This window comes from Haliotis rubra, unplaced genomic scaffold, assembly GCF_003918875.1.
Source record: "Haliotis rubra isolate DU_JTF1 unplaced genomic scaffold, ASM391887v1 Scf170, whole genome shotgun sequence".
NCBI classification, from domain to species: Eukaryota; Metazoa; Mollusca; class Gastropoda; order Lepetellida; family Haliotidae; genus Haliotis; species Haliotis rubra.
The window spans coordinates 1,297,190-1,315,112 of NW_025765670.1; the positions used below are offsets into that span (position 1 = coordinate 1,297,190).

Below are 17,923 nucleotides of genomic sequence, written 5' to 3' on the forward strand. Positions count from 1 at the left end.
ACGCGTTTTCGCCGTTATCCCATCGTGGCAATTCGTGTTGCACTTGGAAATTAAACAAACAATGCTTTCTAAGCCAAAAATCACCGCAAAACATGTGTCAGTTAAAAGTTTTTAGACCTACACGATCGATTTTCAATGAAGGTGCAGCACGGCAACGCGTATACGTAAGTTGGGCTCTGTCTTTACATGTAGTCAGTTGTCGCAGCGCACATTGAGTCTGGAACCAGACCAGTAGCGAGAAGTTGACCGTCGCTCATATTATTTCAAATGGAGAGTTAATTATCACCCCTTGCAACAAAAGGATCGCCCATTTCTGGTAACCCGCGAAGATCAGGGTTAGAATTGATATTCAGTACCCCATGCTTGTCGTAAGAGGCGACTAAAGGGATCGGTTGTTCAGACTTCCTGACTTGGTTCGCATATGTCATCGTATCCCTTTTTGCGTACATCGATGTTCATGCTGTTGATCACTGGATTGTCTGGTTAAGACTCGCTTATGTACACTCCGCCGCCATATATATTGCAGAGTGTGGCGTAAAACTAAACTCACTCATTCAATTTCTGGTGTCAACCGCCGTGATATTTCTGCAATATTGCTGATAATAATAGTGCATATTTATAACGCGCACATATCCACGCTCAGAAGCATGCTCTTGGTGCTAACAGAGAAGTAAAACCATACTCACTCACTCACTCACTTCAATACGTCTATATATCTATATTCTATTTGCCAACAACTTCAGAGTGTGTTTTCTTAAAACTGTAGTGCAAATAGCCCCGAATTATGACAAGTTAAGTGTTCTATTAATTGAGGAAATTGCTTTTTATCAACCAGACTGACGAGGAAGTATTTCCACATAAAGGGACTGTTTCACTACAGTACGTTCACGCACAACAGCCAAGGGACGTATTTATCATCGCAAACAACAGTGGGTCCAGCCAGTCGAGAACCGGACCGTCTCGTATTAGGAGACTCCAGCCCATGGGGAATACTACTGTCTGTTGACAATTGCTTATACAAATACTAATATTTATTGGTAGTATAAGACGTCCGCTGAAGAAAAAAAAAGACATACCGTCAGAATTACTTTTTCACCAGGACCAGGATAATGCTGATGGTTAGGAATGCACCGAGACGAAGGTATTTTTAATATTAATCGTTTCTTTGTTTTGACTGCTTAATTGTCTTAAAACTGCTTTTGTAAGCTGGTAAGATAATTAGTGCGGAGAAGTGTCACGTGATACACCATAACCGCCTTCTTCGTTCATTTATATCTTTGTCCGACATAACTGTAGATTTTCCTCCGATACATCACGGAGACGTTCAATCGATGTTAAGGTCTGTCCTCTCTCTTCCTGCATTCAGTAGATAGACATGCTGTTTTACTTTCACAATTTACCTTAAATGGTTAAATTTGTAAGCAAGCGAACGGAATTTCAAACCCCTGAAGATTCAGGTTAGAATTTGTAGTAGTACAAGACAAATCTTATGGATAGAATTTGTAGATAAATATTTTTGATAAATGTCAGCTTTGTCAAAAGCTATGTTGTTTTCTTTCTTACGTTTGTAAATTTTGAATTTTGACATCAAGTACATATGTATGGCTTGAACGTCGGGAACAATCCCGAACACACGGAACCTTGCCTCGGCAATCCTCACAGAACTGTTTGTGTCAGCCATGTTGCATTCCCCTTGCTGCAGTGCGAAAATATAATGATGCCACTTCGGTAGCGTAATTTATTTTTAATTATCCGAATTTCGAAGATTCTTGGGTTATATTTTCGTAATCGCGATTATTTTCTTATTATTTTATGTTTATATATTAAACGTAGTCAAAGAATCAAATTTACGACAAAATATCGGCAGTACCTGGAGAATTCTTTTCGATATTTGGAAAAACAAATATGCGTCCCTTTTCTTAATGATAAGATGGGAATGTTTCAATTATAGGTTATTACAAATTACTTGTTTGTTTGTTTTATATCTTCTGAAAGAGAACAAGGCAGACATAAAAAAAATCATTACGAGAAGCAGCTTATGGCCATAAGAAAGTAACGTTGTGAATTCATGGTTAATGACAATTTGCTTTCATTAAGAGACCTTTCTCTGCTTCATTGCCAGCGCCAACAACCAATCCGGAGCACTCTACCAGGGCCTCAGTATGGCTCGGGAACTCGGCTTGCCGGAGAACCAACTACGAGCTGCCAGAGTTCAGAACATTCCCGATGAAATCAAAGCCTTACCCTACTTCTATGCAAAATTTGGTGACAGCAAAATTGTAAGTAAATTATACATTCCGTTCATGTCATAGAAATACGTTTGTGCTAGTTAACGAAGTATTCACCAATATCTGGATCAGATAAGCAAGTGATTGATGTTATGTTCATCCCTCCACTCCCTCGGGGTATTCTGACTCTCCTCAACCATGAGTGTTGATTAACTAGGGGTGGGTATTGCGGAGATTTTTCATATTCCGATATATTGCGATGCGAAAGCATATATTGCGATATGTAGTGCAATATATTGTAAGAAGGTTTTTTTAACTAAAAACTAATTATCATCGAGTCAATGCTTGATTTATAAAACAAAAAGACATCAAAATCACTGTGCTTGATTAAGCTTTAAAAATAAAACCTTTTAATCATGACAAAATAAAAATGTAAATAACATTTGGCACAAATGAAACAAGGAAATATCAGAAGATTTCCGAGTGTTACGAAGTTTCCGAATGCATGTCAAAATACAGGTGTTTGATCAGCGTATCGCAATACGTATCGTTTTCATGTCTGAACCGGTTATATTGCGCAGCCCTATGATTAACGCCAGTTGTCAGTTTCACTGACGTGGTTGACACACGTCATTGTATCCCTACTGCGTAGATCGATGGTCATGATGTTGATCACTCGATTGTCTGGTCCAGACTCGATTATTTACAGACCGCCGTAATATAGTTGGAATATTGCTGAGTGCAGCTGCAAAACAACAAAGACATATGCAATCATTAAGTGAGTGAGTGAGTGAGTTTAGTTTTACGCCGCACTCAGCAATATTCCAGCTATATGGCGGCGGTCTGTAAATAATCGAGTCTGGACCAGACAATCCAGTGTGCAATCATTAAGACGCTTCCTACGACAAGCATATTTGGTTTAAACATATTTTATTCAAAGGATTGGGTACAAGTTATTACACCTTAGCACACCCTCTCCATAGTGTTTACATAAATATTATTTACATTATTTATACAAGATGGACAGACAAGATAGGAAACAGTGAAACAATTGCAATAATTGAAATAATCTTTTTGATTGACAAATATATGTTTGAACAATTTTAAATATGTTTTAATTTATGCGAACAGTCAGATCTGTATTGCCATGTAATAGTAACTTATAATATATATTCATATTGGTAACACTGCGTAAATTAGACATCATGGCAGTTTCTGTACAGTACATAATTGACACTCAAATAAATAATGACAAGAATTTTCACAAACATTTCCACAAGAGCAACTTGGGTTATCTTTTACACCAACACGGAATAGAGCATATTTTGCTTGCGAATTGTCCCAACGGGGTTATAACATTGACATATGTTGTTCGGATGCTTCTCAATTAAAAATAATAAGTCAGAACAATGTCAGGAAACGATCGATGTTACGTTGTTTTTATTTTTAAAAAATGCTATATTTTTTATTTTCTATTATTTTTAACGATATTGTAGGCGCAAAGATACGTCGAGGAACATGCGCAGGGGCCCGGTTACTACCTGTTACGGCTCAGCTCGAAGGGAGATAACTACTTGTCTCTCACAGTCAGGTCGGTTGGAGATACAGTTTCTGTTTCCATGTGTCAAACAGTTATTGTTGCAATGTGTCAGATATCCCTGATTCAACGTGTCTCTGTTATAGTCTATGTTTCAATGCTTCTGGGATGTTTCATACACCTGTTTTACTGCATTAGTTTGTTACAAAGGGTCTGTTACAAAGCTGGGCGGTGGGGTAGGCTAGTGGTGAATGCGTTTGTTCGTCACGCCGCAAGCCCAGGTTCTATTCCCCAGAATGGTACAATGAGTGAGTCCCATATTCCAGCAATATCACAGCGGGTGGACACCGGGAATGGGCTTCACACATTGAAACATCCAATGGCAATAGAAGTAGGTTTGTAAATAGCATAAGTGAAAAAGAGTGATATTTGATATATCAAACCAAGAACTTTGTTTGAAACCATTTTACTGACTCATAATATTGTGTTTCTCCTTCAGCATCGATACAAACTCTGTCCGCCATGTTAACGTTGTGATTGAACGGACCCCAACCATGAAGTACTACATCGTGGAGCAGCTAAAATTCAACACCTTCCAAGATCTGTGCAAAAACTACAGCAGTCAGCGGATCCGGAACCTGGAACAGATAGACAACGTCAGACTCCTCCACCCAATCATCCACGGAGCTGAATCCAAGGAAGCCTATGCACCCCTCCAAACCGGAATGCCCATCACCACAAGGAGGTACTCTGACAACAGTATTCCTAAGACACCCGATGCTGGAAAACTGACTCCACAGTTCGACTTCGGAGGATTGGGAGGAAGGTACATGGATACAAGTCAACAGTCAACCATCTCTCGAGCTCTATCTAGGAGACGGTCGGCAAGCAATGCAACTCGTCCTCTACCGCAACCACCCAAGACCGGAAGCCAGGGTCGTCCCCCTTGTCCTCCTCCTCCAGGGTCCGGATCCAACACAGAGACGTACTACTCGTCCCCGCGGGATGAGGACAAAAACAGGATGGACGAACTCCGAGATGGATTAAAGGATACAGACCTGTGTGAGTGTGGCGTGCCTCTTTGTGATTCCCAGCTGCCTCAAGGATGGACTCTGCATAAGAGCAACGACCCTATCTCGTACGGATGCCTCTTTTACCAGAATGATGAAGGAGAAACAACATGGGTTCTTCCTCTCTACATAGTGCCTGGGATCACTGCGAAGATGAAGAATGTGATCATCAAGTTGAGTAACCAGAGCGGGAACCCTCCCCCGGCGGTGCTGTTCCCGCCGTACCAGGGTCAGGCGAGGGCACGAGGTGAAGGTCAGTGGAATGGACCGGAGTCTATTAATCATGGTTCCTGCAGGGAATCGACGAAATTGAGTGAGGATGAATAGATCCAAAGATGCTCCCTCTTCTGTCGGCTCAAGCATACAATTGCTGCTGCATGTCCACTATGAAAACATCAGGCCAGGTCACGTTAGAGGATCTGCTGTAACGCAGAGTGCCATTTGTATGTTAAATTGGTACCAGACGCAAAGTGTTTCTCTTGTTGGAATCTCTTTGTCAAGGATCATTCAACATGGAGGACTTCTAAGGTATGAATCTCTGTCATGTCGGTGGATTGGGCGTGATTGAGAGTGACATTTTCATGTTAAAGGGTCATTCATCGCTAAGGTCTCCTAAAATATGAATCACTGACATGTCGTGGATTGGGCGTGACTGAGAGTGACATTTCTATGTTAAAGAATCATTCTTCACTAAGGGCTTCTAAGATATGACTCTCTCTCATGTCGTGGATTGGGCGTGACTGAGAGTGACATTTCTATGTTAAAGGATCATTCGCCACAAAGGGCTTCTAAGATATGACTCTCTGTCATGTCAGTGAATTGGGCGTGACTGAGAGTGGCATTTCTATGTTAAAGGATCATTCGTCACTAGAGCTTCTAAGATATGAATCTCTATCATATCGGTGGATTGGGCGTGACTGAGTGTGACATTTCTATGTTAAAGGGTTATTCACCACTTAGGGCTCTTAAGATATGAATCACTGTCATGTCAGTGGATTGGGCGTGTCTGAGAGTGACATTTCTATGTTAAAGGGTCATTCGCCACTTAAGGCTTCTAAGATATGAATCACTGTCATGTCAGTGGATTGGGCGTGACTGAGAGTGACATTTCTATGTTAAAGGATCATTCGTCACTAGGGCTTCTAAGATATGAATCTCTATCATGTCAGTGGATTGGGCGTGACTGAGAGTGACATTTCTATGTTAAAGGGTTATTCACCACTTAAGGCTCCTAAGATATGAATCACTGTTATGTCAGTGGATTGGACGTGACTGAGAGTGACATTTCTATGTTAAAGGGTTATTCACCACTTAAGGCTCCTAAGATATGAATCACTGTTATGTCGGTGGATTGGGCGTGTCTGAGAGTGACATTTCTATGTTAAAGGATCATTCGTCACTAGGGCTTCTAAGATATGAATCTCTATCATGTCGGTGGATTGGGCGTGACTGAGAGTGACATTTCTATGTTAAAGGGTTATTCACCACTTAAGGCTCTTAAGATATGAATCACTGTCATGTCAGTGGATTGGGCGTGTCTGAGAGTGACATTTCTATGTTAAAGGGTCATTCGCCACTAAGGGCTTCTTAGATATGAATCACTGTCATGTCAGTGGATTGGGCGTGTCTGAGAGTGACATTTCTATATTAAATGGTCATTCGTCACTAGGGCTTCTAAGATATGAGTCTCTATCATGTCAGTGGATTGGGCGTGTCTGAGAGTGACATTTCTATGTTAAAGGGTCATTCGCCACTAAGGGCTTCTAAGATATGACTCTCTGTCATGTCAGTGGATTGGGCGTGTCTAAGAGCGACATTTCTATGTTAAAGGGTCATTGGTCACTAGGGCTTCTAAGATATGAGTCACGGTGATGTCGGTGGATTGGGAGTCACTCAAGGAAACTTGGAGTTAAATGGCTATCCATCACTGAGTGATTCTCTGATTTGAAGCTCATTCCCAGAAAAAAAGAAATCACCAATGAGACGCCAGCTCGGCCAATTTCCGATGAGACACAAGCGACAGTATACCAAACACAGAAGGACGTCGTATGATTCATTGACAGTGACACTGACCAATGTTGGCATTTCAGAATTGAGGAATATTTCCAGAAGTTTCGGGTATTACTTTTTGTATGGAAACAGGACAATAACTGCTCAATGATGTGTATTTCACACGCCAATGATATATTGATATTTTGTATATGTTACTTGTCTTCTGAGATCACCATTTAAGACTGCTGTTGCCTTAGAATCTCACAATCTATAACTGAAGGTCAAAGCTATGTCTAATACACATCATAATTCATTTAAGTCATACTGCGGTCCAACTATTCCTACCAGGCTTCGTATTCGTATATTGGTTTAATATTGGGATCAGAACGCCATGTGATGCTGCAGTATAAGTACGACTTCAGCTGATAGTCAGGGTGACTGAGATGAGTGAGTTTAGTTTTACGCCGCACTCAGCAATATTCCTGCTATATGACGGCGGTCTGTAAATAATCGAGTCTGGACCAGACAATCCAGTGATCAACAGCATGAGCATCGATCTGCGCAATTGGGAACCGATGACGTGTCAACCAAGTCAGCGAGTCTGACTACCCGATCTTTCGACTAAGATGAAGGGTTGAGAACTTTGTGAGAAAATTCCGTTTATTGACAGTCATTTTGGGGATTATGTAAATTAAGGAGTTTGTTTTTAGCTATTGGTACTTCTCAATTGCAAGGCTTTTGAAAAGATATTCTTAGAAAAATGATTACACAATAGCTGTTTATATTATACAAACGTTTGTGATTAGATCTTCAGAATGAATGAATGAATGAATGAATGGATGGGTGGGTGAATGAATGAATGAATGAATGAATGAATGAATGAATGAATGAATGAATAAATGAATGAATTGAAACTCAATGTTTTTGTCCATTCATTCGTCATGGAAATCCTATATGACCACACGATCATATCACCCAGCACCGGGACTGGACTTTTTATGCAGTTTATTTATGATCCGCATGTGCGTTTCACTATTAATTTAGTTTCATATGAAACAAGTACAGTCGAAAAGGTATTTCTCGGGAAAATGTGTATGATAGCACTTGTAAATATTTCCTTGTTTCATGGAGGAGAGGGGGGTGGGGGTTATCAGATGGCCACAGGACATGGAAATACATGTGACATGTCCCTCAGACATTGTGCAGTTTCCTGTGTAACATACCATACACTGCTGACAATAGTTTCACGATGTTTCACTGGCTGCAGGGCCGCATCTTGAACTTTATAAATCCTTACAGTTTTGACAATATAAATGGTCACCGCGAGGCAGCAATTTGTTAAAGTATATGTCCTTAGGATGAAAATAATTGTATCTGAAACCAACATTGTTCTCAGTTGAAACTGTCTCAAGATTTGTATTATATTTTATACAATGAATATTCATAATATTGACTCCTGAGTATTTAGAATTTAACAGTCTTTATCATCGAAAGTTGAACGGTGAATATTGTTTATGACACACGTGTGTTTTAATTTAGATTATAATTTCATGTTTGTTGACGCAAAGACAATCCTGGATATGAATGTTGAAGTGAAATTAGATTCAATTAAGAAGGAAAGTATATATTGTCGGAAGTTCGAGAAGTTTCTTTTCCATTTCACGTGTACTTAAGGCAGTGTCTTCTCAAACTAAGAGCTTTAACCTGTTTAAAAAACCCCGTTTTATCTGCATGTTCATTGATCCGCCTACAGCTATTTAAAGGTCACTGCAGGCCTTAATCACATCATGCCTCTGTCCAGTGTCATTAAAACCATAGCCTGAATAGAAAAGTTCTCTTTATATCTGTATGATTTCGTTTGTTGTTTAACGCCGGCCACTTGTTATTTTACGCCGCACTCAGCAATATTGCTGCTATATGGAGGCAGTCTGTAAATAATCGAGTCAGAACCAGACAATCCAGTGATCAACTGCATGAGCATCGATCTAAGCAATTGGGATAGATGACATGTGTCAACCAGCCCAGTCTAAGTAAACTTAGGCTCAGTATTATTCGTTACACTGCTCATTATAGCAGTGTAACGAATAATACTGAGCCTAAGTTTACTTAGACTGTAACCAGCCTGACTACCCGATCCCATTAGTCGCCTCTTTATGACAAGCATGGGTTACTGAAGATCAATTCCAACCCGGATCTTTATGGGTTCTATATTATTGTGAGACCTGTGGGCAACGACATAACAATTAGCATCTCGAATATAACTAAGGTTAATATTGAGGATGTTACTTTATTTATATTTCTATATTTTGTTCCCAATAGAGTAAATGAATTGTTAATTACATTTTGCACTTACACGGAATACGAAATAAACATCCTAATGTTTACACAAAACATTTCTGAATGAGATGGTCAAACTGAAATGTAACAAATACTTTCGTTGTTTTCATGCAAATTATGACATTTTATAAAATATCTAGACTAACAACTAGTCACTGAAATGGCTCATAGTGAAAAAAACAAAACAAAATATAATAAAAAGGAGCCCTGAGACTTTCTTCATTTTCCCGAAGCTGTGGAAATCTAGATTTGCCACATTTTCTAGACTTGCGTGGGATTTCTTTGATATATTTGCTTCAGGGTCTGTATGGCAGACTATAAAATATCCCGATATTCACATTTTGAATACTTCAAACTTGATGGCTGTCCTGAAATCGTCAAACACACGCTCAGAGGACTTGGATAGATTTAAATCTATTCGTTGTTGTAGTAGTTTGTGTCCCTTTGTTCTTCTGGGCGCCTAGCTTCAAAGGAGCGAAAAAATATTTGTATTCCTTCCTGTAAATATGTTCGTCCTTGTATTATAATCGGAACTTTGGAGCGGAGGCAAAGGTCTATCGTCTGTTATAAATATTTCCGGTATATCAAAGTCTTGTTTAGCCATGAATCTGATTGTGAATTAATCTTTGATCTTGTGTACACTGCTAATAAACTGTTATATGCACGTATGCGTCTTGTTATTCCGCCGTTGTGGAGGTATTTGTGAACTGTTGAACGCACTGCTAATCGCTATGCTTCCTCAAAGCGTGTAATAATCTCACCAGTTACGTTTACGCACCCAAATATACTGTTCAAAGCTGCCATTACAAAACTCTCGCAATCACTCAATTTGTTATTTAAGACGTCTTCAAGTGTGTGAGTGAGGAAATATTTCTTCAAGCCGCATCAGACCCGTCAAGATCCGTGTTAGAATATTGATCTTCAGTAACCGATGCTTGTCGTAAGAGGCGACTAACGGGATCGGGTGGTCAGGCTCGCTGACTTGGTTGACACATGTTATCGGTTCCCAATTGCATAGATCGATGTTCATGCTGTTGATCACTGGATTGTGTGGTCCAGACTCGATTATTTACAGACCGCCGCCATGTAGCTGGAATATTGCTGAATGCGGCGTAAAACTTAACTCATTCGCTCTTCACAAATACTTTAGAACATTAGTAACTATTTTGGCAGCCGTGGATAGTGATTGTGACCTTTCTTTGTAGACTGACGCTGGAAACAGTAATGTTCCAGCTATATGTGGGATGGCGGTGGGGTAGCCTAGCGTTGAAGCGTTCGCTCTTCACGCCGAAGACCCACGTTCGATTCCCCACTCGGATACTTTGTGTGAAGCCCATTTCTGGTGTCACCCGCCGTGATATTGCTGGAATATTGCAAAAGCTGCGTAAAATTAAACTAACTCACGAGATTGAGACGAGAAAAAACACGAATGGCAAGGGAAACGTAATTTTCCAGGATGTATATGTCTATGTATATGTATATGTATATGTATATGTATATGTATATGTAATATGTAAATGTTAACTTTTATTCCGTTGTAGATGTAGATATAAATTTGAAAGTTTATTCTGCAGTGGATGTAAATCTGAATATTATAGTTTATTCATTGAAGATGTAAATTTTATTCCGCTTTAGATGAAAATATGAATAGCATAGTCTATTCCCCCGCAGATGCAAATCTGCATCTTCAAGTTTATTCTAAAAGAGGTATACATCTGAAACGAAATATTTATTCATCGAAGAAGTAAACCTGAAGATCAAAGTTTATTTATCAGTTGATGTAAAACTGAATGTTAAACTGTATTATATTGACCAGTAACCATAACCCTATACATCCCTTTTATATAACGTCCAAGTATTTATTACATGTGTCAATTTCCTTGTATGCAAACCCTGCACAGAGAGCAGCGGATCGGTTGTATTTATAAATAGATGTGATAACACAGCGGATAACATATAACCAATTTACTTCCGTGTGGCGATAATAACTGGAATTACCCATGTTGTACGTGCTTTATGACAGCTGGGATTTTGACATGTGATGACGTAATATTGTTTGTAACATTTTATAGGACCAGTGAAGATCCGGGTGAGAATCCGGGTTAGTAACCCATGCTTGCCGTGAGAGGCGACTAACAGGATCGGGTGGTTAGGCTCGCTGACTTCGTTGACACATGTCATCGTATCCCAAACCATTTCACTCATAACTACATAATGTCCATTGTAAATTTGCACATTCGTCTTCGCAGATGGATGCTCATGATGCTGCTCACTTGATTGTCTGGTCCAGACACGCTTATGTACAGGCCGCAAATTGCTGAGTGCGGCGTTAAACAAACAAAAAGAAACAAACAAAAGCCTCAATGTTTCTCTAATCGAATCTTGAGCAAAATGGCAATAATCTTGAAACATACTCATCATAAATCCCTCTACTTTAACCGTGAAATTACTCGAATCGAACCCGGGCCTTCGGCCTGAAGAACGAACGCTTTAACCACTAGGCTATCCCTCGACCTACTGTCGTGCAAAAGAACTTGATTTTCCTCAGGCTCAGGTACTGAAAACGACAACCATCATTAGTTTATCGTGAGTAAAACGCTACTAACAAGAATAGTACTTGCTAGTTTTGGCTTTTTATCAAGTTTGTTTTGGTTGTGAGTAAAATTACATTCAGGTGTCAAATCTCGCATCTCACCTGGGCTCCTTTTCCGATCAAATCTTTCTTCCTTTCAAAATTATAAGACAACACCTTAGTCTATGCTGGCCTCCTTAAGCTTGTGAATTTTGCAGTGTTTCTTCTAGATAAAGAATTTTTGGGAGTTAAACACTTTTATAACCTCAAATCGTCCGACACAGTTACGCATGTCGAGTGACGTTATAGAGACAGATCCTGCAACGATGCACCAAACACAAAGCAGGGCGAAACGACACGGATTGTGTGTGCACTGTGCACGGATTGCCCTTGCAGCACGCACCGGTGTGAACTGTTGGTCTGTAGTACATTTGGAGAGATGTCATAAATAATAAGCCTATAAATCTGCTTCAGGCCATCCGTAATTTGTTAGTGTTTCTCATCTCCAACGTCAACCAGCAAGAGAGGAGGCGGGCGAAAATTATGTAGAATTATAAACAACATGAAATAATTTATTTTTTTCCACTCCATGTGTGACTTGTATAATTCTTTTTTTTAATGAAATTTAAATTTTAGGTCAATTGGTAATAGTAAATAAAGGGTTGGCTTTTGAAACAATTTATTAAAGAAATTTAGGCGAAGAAAGGTCAGTCTGCACTGGTCTTTAAATGAGTGTTAAGGGTAAGGGTATTTTTGTTATCACATCAGCCATGAATTTCCACAGCGGCAGGAAAAACTGAGATAAGCAAATTTTATATCTTTTCCCCTCTGAATGAAAATTCAAGGCGGGCGGGAGAAGGGAAACACAGAAAAAAAAGTACAGAAGCCTTACTATAGGATGCAAAGAGAAACCTTCTGGTGCTTGCTCTTTGCTTGCAGTGTTAAATGTACTGTCCGTATGCCTTCATATTTATAGCCAAACCCACCTCCTCAAATTCAAAATTGTTGAATTATAAGAAGCGCACGTAAAATATGCATTTGTAGTACTTCATGTTGTAATACATTGTTTCCGATTGATCGTTTTAGCTTAATCATATTGTTTCATGACTAAAGAGTGATAGTTAAATATTGTAGATGAAGGCGAAAGCAGCACAGGTAGTAGACGTGACCGTTTAACTGAATGTACAAGTAAGGACGTATATGGGATTCGACTGACTGACTGACTGAGTTTGGTTTTACGCCGCTTTTAGCAATATTCCAGCAACATCACGGCGGGGACACCAGAAATAGGCTTCACACAATGTACCCATGTGGGGATTCGAACCCAGGTCTACCCCACCGCACCATATGGGATTTGAACCTAAGACAGACGGATCCTCGCATGGTGGGACGCACTGTCGTTGTAGTAGACTTATATACTCAAAGAAAACACTTAATGGTACCCCGTCAGTGTCTTCAAAGTATATCATAATAGATTATGAATAATAATTATCATGAAGATTATAAAGAAACTTGTTAGGCTAGTTTGATACCATTTTGAACACTTTTTAGGGTAAAACCAAACTTTGAACGTTTCCTTTCAAGTTAAACCTGGAAATGAAGTTGTAGAATGCCACCGAGTGAGTGAGTAAATGAGAGTTTTAAGTCGCATCAGCAAGTTTGCAGCTGCTCGCGGCTAAGAATGCCCGGGCGGTGGTTAAAGCGTTCGCTCGGGTTCAACTCCCCACATGGGTACAATGTGTGAAGCCCATTCCTGGTGTCACCCCACCGTGATATTGATGGAATATTGCTAAAAGTGGCGTAAAACCAAACTCTCTCACTCTCTATGACTGACTGACTGACTGAGTTTGGCTTTTAGCAATATTCCAGCAACATCACGGCGGGGGACACCAGAAATGGGCTTCACACATTGTACCCATGTGGGGATTCGAACCCGGGTCTTCGGCGTGACGAGCCAACGCTTTAACCACTAGGCTACCCCACCGCCACCACTCTCTATGAATGCCACTGAGTGCATATTAGTAAACGCCGTTTTCAGCAATATCCCGACTTTACGGGGAAATCACATCTAGAATCCTCAGCGATCAATTGATATTGTTTAGTTCTCGAAAACATTACTTTTTTCAGTTTTGGTAGTTATTATTTACAATAGAGGACGATGGGGTAGCGTAGAGGTGAAAGCGTTCGCTCGTCACGTTGAAGTGAGTGAGTGAGTGAGTAATCCAGCAATATCACGGCGGGGGACACCAGAAATGACGAGCGGTCGCTCTGAAAAATATAACCATTAGGCTACACCACCGACCCGTCGTCACGCTGAAGACCCGGAATCAATTCCCAACATGGCTACAATATGTGCAGCCCATTTCTGGTTAACTCGCCACTGGCGATCCGTTAATTGTGTTAAAAGCGGAGTTACAACAGAAACACCGCAAAAAGAGTTGTGAAAAATCAGTATCGGTATGATCTTTGACGACTAAAACCGACTAAAGTGCCTTCAAGTTAACGTTGTTTCTGACAAAACTTAGAAACACAAACACTTCATCTGCGCAGAGTTTTTATTTTTTTTAGCAGAGGTGTTTGTTCGGGGTTTAATTATATATATCGCTGAAAACATTTAGCGCGAAATTCCGTGTAATCCATTTCATCATATACTTGTAATACACGCAGATATATTCCTGGGCTTAAATGTGAAAAACAGATGACCCCAAATAAGAATGGGTAAAATCTGTGATATATCCCGGGGTAATTCGGTGTTCACTCACACACCATTCAAGTGTGACATTGTTAGTTTTACAGGGCTCCAGATAATTTTTCAACATCAGGAGTAGGTACTCATTAATTTTTTAATATAGGAGCTATGGAAAAAACTTAAGAGTACATTTAGAGTACTGAATGGAATTTAATGGCGTATCAGTAATATTGTGTTTCGTTTCATATATGCACCACAACATTGCTACTCTTGTGAGGGCGGTGGGGTAGCCAAGTGGTCAAAGCGTTGGTTCGTCACGCCGAAGACCCGGGTTCGAATCCCCACATGTGTGAAGCCCATTTCTGGTGTCCCCCGCCGTGATGTTGCTGGAATATTGCTAAAAGCGGCGTAAAACCATACTCAGGCAGGCAGGCTACTCTTGTGTAAACAGGTCAATAAACAACAATACAATACTTTTTCAGATAAATAAGTCTGGAAATGATTCTAAGACCGTACACCATTACTGTGGTACGTATCTGCTACGTTTTCTAAATTATTTCCTACCGTATCGTGCATATGTTTTATCCGTCCGTACATACGCCGATACGGCCCTTATCTGGCGCCCTGGTTTTAGAAGCGTCCTGTAAATGACTCGTCTTGTCTCGGCCATTTCCTCGACTATCACCGACGAGGAGTATTTCATCACACAGGGGCGGATGCAAGTTTTTGAGAAAATGTGTGTGTGTGTGAGAGAGAGAGAGAGAGAGAGAGAGAGAGAGAGAGAGAGAGAGAGAGAGAGAGAGAGAGAGAGAGGCGTGAGAGAAAGGAAGGGTGCACACTTCATTTTCAACCGTTTTTATAGGTCATTTCATAAACTTTCAGGTCAGGTCAGGTCAGGTGAAATTGGGTTTAACGTCGTACTTGAGAATATTTCGCTCATATGACGACGTGCATGTGTGTGTATGTGTATGTGCGGCTGCTTGTACTAGCCCAGACTCAAGATGGTTTTATAGTTCTAGCCCACTGGGATACCATGCCGCAGTGAAGCATGAATACCCCACTCAGACACTTTATACTGACTCCGAGCCGACCAGTCCTTGTTGTACCCATTAATGCCGAGCGCCAGGCAATGACCAACAAGTACCATATTTTAACGTCTTTTGGTATGACGCGGTCGGGGATCGAACCCGCGACCTTCCGCTCTCCGGGCGGACTCTCCAACCACTACACCACGGAGGCGGTCCATAAACTTTCAGGACAAAAAAAAAGGGGGGGGGAGGAGGGGTGCGCACCCCTGCAACCCCCCTCTGGACCCGCCTATGTCAAAGGTATAAACCGTCTCTATACAAAGTTCAGTCACTTTCAGTACTAAATTAATGCCTTCATCACAACGGCTTGTTTCATTGTAGGGCAGTTAGTATATCGAATGCATGTCATATTCAGTCACCTGACGCACGGACTGCACGATCGCTGCTCGCACAGGACAACCGCTGTGTCTTTTCAGTCAAACAACTGCGATGAGAGAATGATGGACGACTTTGACAATCAGGTGTTGATTGCACAGTTCAAAACTTGAGACGCAATTGTAGGCCGATGACGTTCTGTGAGTGGAACTTCAAAAGACCTTATAACATCAATGGATTCTGTGACAGCATCAGGACCAAGAAAATGGTTGATGATTTTCCATTGATCTGTAAACTGATTAAATATATGGAAACTGTGGTGTTGCTTTATACAATCCACGAAGAATCTACATATTAGTTTCCGTGTCTTAAGGGGACGGGATGTAGGTCAGTGGTTAGGCGCTGACTTCGGACAACGAGGTCCGGAGTTTGAATCCCGACAGATGGTCTCGACATCTTCTCCGTCGTAGAGAACAGGCTAGCTATTCTCGAAACGTTCGTAGGCCTGCGAACTTCTTTAGCCCATTCTTAACACATTGGCTACGATCAATGTTAAGAATTCTTAGGGCTACGAACGTTTCGAGAATAAGGGCCCTGGTTCACAGGCAGTAAAGATAGGCTGAATCTGTAGTACCTGCCGTAGCTCACTGCAGTCACATACCCAAACTGGAGGTGCACAGTTTCGCCCCGCAGTAACTGGAAACTTGTTGAAAACCCAATATTTTTAAAAGAGTAAATTTTGCTCAGTACAAAAAGCCCACAATAGAGTACTTTCGAAAAATATGACGTCCTGATGGTAGAAAGACGTGACAGTCCCGGAATAATCTAATACTCAATAATATTGTGTAAATACGAAACGCCCACACCAGAAAACACACCGTCTCGACTTGCCTCGACTCAGATTCTGACGTTCCCGTGAAGGTCCGGGTTAGAATTGATCTTCAGTAACCAATGCTTGTCGTAAGAGGCGACTAACGGGATCGGGTGATCAGGCTCGCTGACTTGGTTGACACATCTCATCGGTTCCCAATTGCGCAGATCGATGCTCATGCTGTTGACCACTGGATTGTCTGGTCCAGACTCGATTATTTACAGACCGCCGTCATATAGCTGGAATATTGTTGAGTGCGGCGTAAAGCTAAACTCACTCACTCAGATTCTGACGGGTGTGAATGGCACATCAACGAAAACCATAAGCATGGATCACTGAAAATCAGTGATGACACCAGGTGTTTGCAAAATTTGTAAGCATGTACTGTCGCACCGGTAGACACCCCCACTCGCTGTGACCCAACTAAACAAAAGCCCGTATGTAATCCCTGGTCATTCCCTGGTGTTCATTCACGAAGCACTAGGACGCATATTTTTAGAAGCGCCCTGTAAATGACTCGTTTGACGCTACCGGAGTGTTCTATTGTGAAGAATCTACATCTAAACAGTCACTCGTAACCGTGTTCGTCCCATTCGTAAAGAGATTGAGTACAAATGTGTATTTTCCGATGTTTTCTAGAGCACTTCTTTCAAATAGAAGTTGTTAATAACAACAGAACGGTTACATTAATTCCATCAGAACAGCTTGCCGTGTTCGTCCCGTCAGCAATAAGTATGAGGAACGTGTATTGACATACACATGACTATTAATTTAATATTACCTGAACCTAACGGCATTTAAAATATTTTTGGTGCAAACAGGTGCTCATATCTGCATACCGGAAGGCACATGTAAAGCACGTGCGTCACACATCATCAAAAGCTGTGGATCGCGGGTTCACGTACTTCGGAGGCGCCAAGCACATTGGGGTATAAATGTCATAATTGCAGTATATGCACTAGTTAACAGATAGAAAATATAACCTTTCTCGACATGGCAAAACGTAGACTTTCAGAAACACGACTTAAAGTTTTGACATGCATGACGTAGGGATGTCCTGTGCAAACATCAGTGCTAACTGGAACATTAATCACTCGGTTATTAGTGTGACTGCACGTGGCAACCGGTGAACTAAAGGATCGTCCATGACCTTCAACGCCGAGGTAGACCAATCACCATGATGACAGCGACCGAGTCCTAATCTGTCTGGCAAGACGCAACCCC

General features: G+C 40.9%; 1 protein-coding gene across 1 annotated transcript; it reads left to right on the top strand.

The window, feature by feature from the left end:
• Positions 1-877: 877 nt before the first annotated feature.
• Positions 878-8,664, top strand: LOC124272535. Its single transcript, XM_046707744.1, has 4 exons — positions 878-1,141; positions 2,123-2,279; positions 3,725-3,819; positions 4,265-8,664. Exons 1-4 carry the CDS (start codon positions 1,110-1,112, stop codon positions 5,160-5,162), a joined length of 1,182 nt encoding a protein of 393 aa, XP_046563700.1. The 5' UTR covers positions 878-1,109; the 3' UTR covers positions 5,163-8,664.
• Positions 8,665-17,923: the final 9,259 nt, after the last annotated feature.

Bases quoted from the DNA above. Each gene is read 5' to 3' on its own strand.
- LOC124272535 (XM_046707744.1), top strand. From the start codon at position 1,110: ATGCTGATGGTTAGGAATGCACCGAGACGAAG. The intron at 1,142-2,122 runs GTATTTTTAATA...CTTCATTGCCAG, and splicing joins AGGAATGCACCGAGACGAAG to CGCCAACAACCAATCCGGAG. The intron at 3,820-4,264 runs GTCGGTTGGAGA...TTTCTCCTTCAG, and splicing joins TACTTGTCTCTCACAGTCAG to CATCGATACAAACTCTGTCC.